Below are 7,628 nucleotides of genomic sequence, written 5' to 3'. Positions count from 1 at the left end.
CTAGACACACAACTTGCCTTTATCGGTCCTGTTACATGTCCTTCCTTGACACACAGTTTTTCCGGACTAGATCCAATGGCATGTCCACCATCAACACACACCTTTCCCTACCCAACCCAATCACATGTCCACCCTCGGCATACAACTTGTGACTGGACTGAACCAGTTGAATGTTCACCCTTGACAAGCAACTTGTCGCCGCCCCCAACCCAGTTGCGTGCCCATCTTGGACACACAATTTACCCCAACCAGAACTAGTTGCATGTTCACCCGTGACATGTACTGAAATTAATTGTTGCTTTTCATTTTTAGGGGTGGGCCTGTAAAAAAATAGTTTTGAATGACAACCCTAACGTGTGTTTATTTGCGAATTACCAACATGTCCCTAGTGAGCCTCTAGTTGACTAGCTCGTTGATCAACAGATAGTCATGGTTTCCTGACTATGGACATTGGATGTCATTGATAACGGGATCACATCATTAGGAGAATGATGTGATGGACAAGACCCAATCCTAAGCATAGCACAAGATCGTGTAGTTTGTTTTGTTAGAGCTTTTCCAATGTCAAGTATCTTTTCCTTAGACCATGAGATCGTGTAACTCCCGGATACCGTAGGAGTGCTTTGGGTGTACCAAACGTCACAACGAAACTGGGTGACTATAAAGGTGCACTACAGGTATCTCCGAAAGTGTCTGTTGGGTTGACACGGATCGAGACTGGGATTTGTCACTCCGTATGACAGAGAGGTATCTCTGAGCCCACTTGGTAATGCATCATCATAATGAGCTCAAAATGACCAAGTGTCTGGTCACGGGATCATGCATTATGGTACGAGTAAAGTGACTTGCCGGTAACGATATTGAACGAGGTATTGGGATACCGACGATTGAATCTCGGGCAAGTAACGTACCGATTGACAAAGGGAATTGTATACGGGGTTGCTTAAATCCTCGACATCGTGGTTCATCCGATGAGATCATCGAGGAGCATGTGGGAGCCAACATGGGTATCCAGATCCCGCTGTTTCTTATTGACCGGAGAGCCGTCTCGGTCATGTCTGCGTGTCTCTCGAACCCGTAGGGTCTACACACTTAAGGTTCGGTGACGCTAGGGTTGAATGAATATGAGTATGCAGCAAACCGAAAGTTGTTCGGAGTCCCGGATGAGATCTCGGACGTCACGAGGAGTTCCGGAATGGTCCGTAGGTAAAGAATTATATATGGGAAGTTGAGTTTTGGCCATCTGGAAAGTTTCGGGGGTCACCGTTATTGTACCGGGACCACCGGAAGGGTCCCGGGGGTCCATCGGGTGGGGCCACCCATCCCGGAGGGCCCCATGGGCTGAAGTGGGAGGGGAACCAGCCCCTGGTGGGCTGGTGCGCCCCCTGGGCCCCCCTCTGCGCCTAGGGTTGGGAACCCTAGGGGAGGGGGCGCCTCCACTTGCCTTGGGGGGCACTCTACCCCCCTGGCCGCCGCCCCCCTTGGGAGATCCAATCTCCAGGGCCGGCGCCCCCCCTCGGGGTCCCTATATAAAGAGGGGGGGTGGGACGGCAGCCGCACCTTAACATCTAGCGCCTCCCTATCCCCTTTGCTACACCTCCTCCTCCCGTAGTCGCTTGGCGAAGCCCTGCCAGAACCCTGCTGCATCCACCACCACGCCGTCGTGCTGCTGGATCTTCATCAACCTCTCCTTCCCCCTTGCTGGATCAAGAAGGAGGAGACGTCACGCTGACCGTACGTGTGTTGAACGCGGAGGTGCCGTCCGTTCGGCGCTAGGATCTCCGGTGATTTGGAACACGACGAGTACGACTCCCTCAACCCCGTTCTCTTGAACGCTTCCGCTCGCGATCTACAAGGGTATGTAGATGCACTCCTCTCTCTCGTTGCTAGATGAACTCATAGATTGATCTTGGTGAACGTAGGAAAATTTAATTTTATGCAAAGTTCCCCAACACTTAGCACCATCCAACCCATCATCATCTCTTCATGAAGACACATGCAGCTTTCAGAGCTCTTCTAATGGTGTCTCGATCTAAAACAAATGGAATCTCGGATGGGTTATCCACCACGCTCACATACACCTAGCCTGGGGCGGCCGCCCCTCTCGCCCCTCCCTCAGGGCTAGGCATGTATGCTTGTTGTTTGGAAGATGTGTTTGAATAGCACCTTGTATCTTCTAGGACGTGTTTGGTAGCTTTATGAGCCGGGTCTAGCTAGCTCAAGCATGGCTCAATGGAGTCTGGGTGAGGAAAACATGCAAAAATTCGACATCTGCACATTGTTTGGTTGCCCGCATTTAGGCCTCTCGCATTAGGGGATCAATTTTGGCATAACATTTGGTTGCTAGCATTAGCTCGGCTCTCGCAACTACACAGTGTTTGGTGCCATGCAATAGCTGTTGTCTGGTAACCTCTTCTGCTTGTTGATAAGGTTACCAATACACAACGGCGTGAACAAAAAAATATCATACACACACAACAGAAGATAGTTGTAAACCATAGCTATCCGCAATTTAAATAAAGTGTCACACTTAAACAAGACCCGATGGAAGTCAATGTACAAATCTAGGCTTCTACTATTATTACAGATACACCTTTGCAAGCTGAAGTTTTGGCTCTTCTCTTGGCCGCTTAGGTGGCTAAGCGCCAAAACATTTTCAGCCCAGTTTCCTCATAGACTGTCTCTCATTCTCATCATCTGCGGCAACCAGGAAGATAGCTGAGACTACTATCCCTTGGACTATCAGGAAGGTGTTGGCTGAGTTTTTCTGCTTCTCCTCTCATCTTCATTCTCAAGTGTTCCATATTTCTAGGGAAATCAATGGTATTGCCTACAGTGTAGCTCATCAGGTTCTTAGATCGATTGAAGAACCTACAATATGTAGTTTTGCTTCAGCCCATAGGAATATAACATGTCATGTAGTTTCTCTTCTTTCCAATTTTCAGTTCCAGGGATTTGTAATTCATGGTGTACGCTGTTACTGAGCTAAATGTTAAGTTTGGCGTTTTTTGCACCTTCTGTCGTTCAAAAAGAAAGAAACTAAACCAGCTGGAGCATAGGAAGGGCAGTCCTAGACGTTCATGGCGAAGGCGTCATCATGCAGGCCGCACTTGGTCACCACTTCAATGCCTTCGTCGTTGAAGACGATGACCTTGAGCGTGTCAGGGGTGAGGAACTTGAACGTCACCATGTAGCCAATCCTGATCTGATGGACGTCGGCAAAGGGGGCCCAACCCTAATAGAGGGTCACCCTGCCGTCCATCAGCCGGATAGTCACCCTCCATGAGCAGCCGGTGTTAGTCCCGAGCTTGAAGTCTTGGGGCACCACCGGGAAGTTTTCGGTGAACTCCTGGGGCATCGGGATGCACTCAAGCTGAGGGGCAAGGATCACCTTGCAGAAGTGGGTTGGACCTCCCTTCTCATGGTAGTGGCTGTAGTTATGGTGCTTGCCGCTAGGGGGATCCTCCGACACCATGTCCTCATCTGCGCCCATGTCCTCAGGCGTGGTCACCCAACCTCCATGGGTGGCACCACCTCCTTATCCTTCTCCATGGGCGACAACACCTCCTTGCCCTTGTTGTTTGTGTCGGTCTGCATTACGAAGAGCACACATTATGAAGAGCACAAAGTTTCGAGGTTGATCGCCATTAAAACCTATCGTCCGTAACCCCTTTATTTACCCATCCTCATGGTCACTATTTACCCACCATCTCACTCAGTCATCTCTCTATCTCACACTTTCCCTCCCATCTACCGCCATGAACTCCTGCATCAACTCCAACCCCTTCCCTTGGGTCATTGGATGGAGGGCCTTATTCCTTGGGTGCTCACTCGGTGAGCGCACCAATCTCGAGAACACCATGGAAGTCTGCTCCAATCTTCACCAGCATGGCAGACATGCAGAAAGAGTCGGACGCGGTGCTGAAGAAGGCGATGCTGGAGGAGTTAAAGACGCTAATTCCTGACCCAGTGAAGGGCACTATGTCAGTCGACATCTTTCGTTGGGCCATGAATCAGGCCGACTCCGGTGACGCCCGACAGAGGTCAAGGTGGGCCACGTATAGAGAGTACAGGTGTCCTCATGACCATCATCGTGCCGCAGGGGCTGTGGAGGCTGTGGAGGAGGAACAAGAAGTGGTGGTGATGGAGGTGGAATAAGAAGTTGCGGTGGCGATGGTTGTAAGGGCGCCGGAACTAGGACACCGAAGCATGTCAATCGATCTGGACTTCGGCACGGAAGGAGAGAGGTGGTGCAGCTCGAGGAGAAGAACAAGGGCAAGGGTACCCACCGCTCCAAATGCCTCCAGGGTAGCAAAGGCTAAGATCTAGAACTACTGGGTAAGATTTACCCCCAATCCACATTACCTTTGTACTCAATCTTGACCGGTAACCTCAAATCCATCGGTACTACAAACTCATAACGATGTTATGATCACTCCTATGGCTATTTACTTCGATTCCCCATTCGCATAACGCGGATCGAACCTAAAGGCGGATCGAATGCGAATGAGTACACGAGGAGGTGAAAAAAGTGCTTACCGCCATTGCCATGCCGAAGGTGATGATGCGGATGTCGATGAAGGGGCCGGAGGTCACCTTGCTCTTCTTCGATCTGCTGAACGCCGCCGCCACTGCCACCGTGAGTGAGAGTGGGGAGAGGAGAGAGGAAGTGGTGAGGGTAATAACTGTTGGCGCTTCGGGAAGCAACTCTCGAGCGTGGCTCCGCGTGTGCAGTCCCCACCGCCCACGTGCATCGAGCGGGCCTGGCTCTGGAGAAATTGCTAATCTGAGTGTTTCATGCGAGACAGGCCCAGAGGTGTTTTAAAGTTCGTGTGATGCAGGCCCAATAGTGTACGTGGACAACCAAACAGGCCGGATTTTTTCCGCGCCGGTCCTGATTGGACCTAATGCAGGCAACCAAACACGTCTTAGCCGTTTTCATTTTCTTTTGTTGCTTTGTAAGTGGTATGGGGTGTAATCCTGGTCGGTTGATGCATGACTTTGTTAATTCAAAGCAGGGCCTGCCTTGAGCCTCTTCTCTAAAAAAACAACCGGTTTATTGTAGGTTAGAATATGGCTGGTCCCTTGGAAGCCTTCAAACAAGTTGCCTTGCCTCTTATGATTGCTCTGGTTTGATTTTTGTGAAAAGACGTACTCCCGTCCGTGACCGACAGATGCAACTTTCAAACTAAGCCAGCTTCAAGAATAACATCAATCGCCGAGCAGGAACAAGCGTCAACATGCATCCACTAATGCAGCAATCTTGTCACTAGTGCCATTCCAAATTGTTTAACTACTAATGTATGTCCATATATTCTGGGTATAACGCCCATATTATTCAGCAAACCGATCCAGATCAGACTCCCAATTGCCGTCGATCACATGCAAGTTCACGAGCAAGAGAAGGCAAGCACGCTAATAATTCACCAGCATGGCACCGATCTTGCCCCTATAAAGACCAGACTCAAGCACCACCCTTAGGGCATCACAAGCACTTAGCAGTCCAGAGCTCCAGATCAGCTATTTGATCATTTGATCTGTGCTTAGTGATCACTCGGCAGCAATGGCAGGCAAGGCATCAATCGCGTTGTTCCTCGCCGTGAACTTGGTCGTGTTCTCCCTGGCAAGCGCGTGCGGGGGAAACTGCCCGACCCCGTCCACGCCCACTCCATCGACGCCCACCCCGACCCCGGCCCCGCTCGGCAGGTGCCCACGCGACGCGCTGAAGGTGGGCGCGTGTGTCAACGCGCTGAACCTGATCAAGGTCCAGGTGGGCAGGCCGACCGCGTTGCCGTGCTGCCCGCTGCTGGATGGGCTCGTCGACCTCGAGGCGGCCCTGTGCCTCTGCACGGTGATCAAGGCCAATGTCCTCAACATCGTCCAGCTCAACCTCCCCATCAACCTCAGCGTCATCCTCAACCACTGCGGCAAGAAAGTGCCCACCGGATTCATGTGCTAAGCGATCAGCAAGGTGTGTCATGCTGCCCACGCATGCGTTGGCTGCATGCGGCCATTCGGATTAGTGGTGCGAGAGGGGCAATATTCTGCTTGATCAGTCCGGTTACGCTGTTTGTTTGGTTTTGCTAGTTGACGTACGTGCTAGCCACAAGTCTGCATATGCATGCATGCTACGGAGAGTACGTATGTAGACGGTTTAGTCATTTTTATTGTTGTTGTTATTAATCTCTTTCTTTCATTCTTTCTTTCTTGGCGAGTTCTTTCATGGCTTATGACTTGTGTTCGTTTTGTACTATCTGCATGATGAATAAAGTTTATTTCTACTACGTGCTTCCGGTGCTAGCTGTAATACTGTTTGGTGACTTATCAAATACTCCTTCCGTCCCAAAATTCTTGTCTTAAATTTGTATAAATACGATCAAGTCACGTTATCTAGACAAATCTAAGACAAGAATTTTGGGACGGAGGGGACTTGATCAATGGTGGACCTAGATTTCCCTCATAAATCATGGTAAAAAAATGGTGGACAAAGTTTCTGACCGGAAGTATACGAAAATCCTACATCTATGAAAGGAACCTACGAACCAATCCCCCCCCCCCTCTATTTTTCAGGGTGGGCCTCCCTTTCCTCTACTCAAAATTTGCCAGCTAATCCCGGACGCAACTCTTCGTAACTATTATTCATAGGTGCAAATGGGTAGTTTAACTTAAGTTAACAAGGTTTGATTTGCACCGGGCAATAGTGTACATTTGGCATTTACAACACCAAAATTAGTACTATATTCAATTTAGAAAAGTTTTAAAGGGGAATTAAGAAAAAAAAAGGTTTTCCTTCAAACCGGACGTTTTCCTTTCGAAACCCTGATACTTCGTGACGAGAGACTGTTCAGTTTCTATACGAAGTGCATCAACCTTTTCCTGTAATATTCTTAAATTTTTATCCCACCCTATATGGGTCATATAATGTTACCTTTTTTATGGCTAGAAATTCATTTAATGCTTTAGAAGAATCATGTTAACCCAAAATTGTACCAAATATGAGCATGTGACTTTCAATGGTGTATATTCAACATAATTTTTTTTAAAGTGGTAATTATGAAAAATAGAGTTCTCCTTCAAACCGGATGGTTTTTCTTTGAAAACCAGAAACTTCATGAGAGACTGCTCAGTTTCCACACGAAGTGCAACAAAATTTTCCCGTAACACTCTCAAATTTTTATCCCACCCTATGAGGGTCAATAATGATATCATGCCAAGTTCCATTATTTTCAGACCTTGTTTGCATATATTTCAAGGGATAATTGATTTTATGCCCCTAGTTGGGTCACACTCGGCAGGTTTCCCTAGTTTTCAAAAACACTCGTTCACGCCCAAATCACTTTGTTCGTCTTATGCTTTTGCCCTGTGACTATTTAACCATGAATTCAAAAAATTCATAACAAATTCATACTAACTCAGAAAAATGCAAATAAAATTTCAAAATTTTAAGAAAAACATCACCTATATGTGCAAGTGATTTGCAATCATGAAAAAAGTGTTGGGAAGTCCCCATCTCAGTTTGAGCTCACATGATCTCAACACGAACAGTAAAATCTGAAAAAAAAATGAAAAAAAATTCAAAAATTCATAAATTTTTTTCTGGCAAACATTGGCCAATGTTTTGAATGCTT

At 48.0% G+C, this 7,628-nt stretch overlaps 1 protein-coding gene across 1 annotated transcript; it reads left to right on the top strand.

Annotated features, from left to right (window-relative positions):
• Nucleotides 1-5,465: 5,465 nt before the first annotated feature.
• Nucleotides 5,466-6,284, top strand: LOC123041806 (14 kDa proline-rich protein DC2.15-like). Its single transcript, XM_044464367.1, has one exon. The coding sequence runs from the start codon at nucleotides 5,564-5,566 to the stop codon at nucleotides 5,957-5,959; it is 396 nt and encodes a 131-aa protein (XP_044320302.1). The 5' UTR covers nucleotides 5,466-5,563; the 3' UTR covers nucleotides 5,960-6,284.
• The last annotated feature ends 1,344 nt before the right edge of the window (nucleotides 6,285-7,628 follow it).

This window comes from Triticum aestivum, chromosome 2B (genome assembly GCF_018294505.1).
Source record: "Triticum aestivum cultivar Chinese Spring chromosome 2B, IWGSC CS RefSeq v2.1, whole genome shotgun sequence".
Lineage (NCBI taxonomy): Eukaryota > Viridiplantae > Streptophyta > Magnoliopsida > Poales > Poaceae > Triticum > Triticum aestivum.
Note: the sequence above shows the minus strand (reverse complement) of the source record. Positions and strands in the feature narration are given on the sequence as shown.

Excerpts from the sequence above, each read along its gene's own strand:
- LOC123041806 (XM_044464367.1), top strand. The coding sequence starts at position 5,564 with ATGGCAGGCAAGGCATCAATCGCGTTGTTCCTCGCCGTGAACTTGGTC.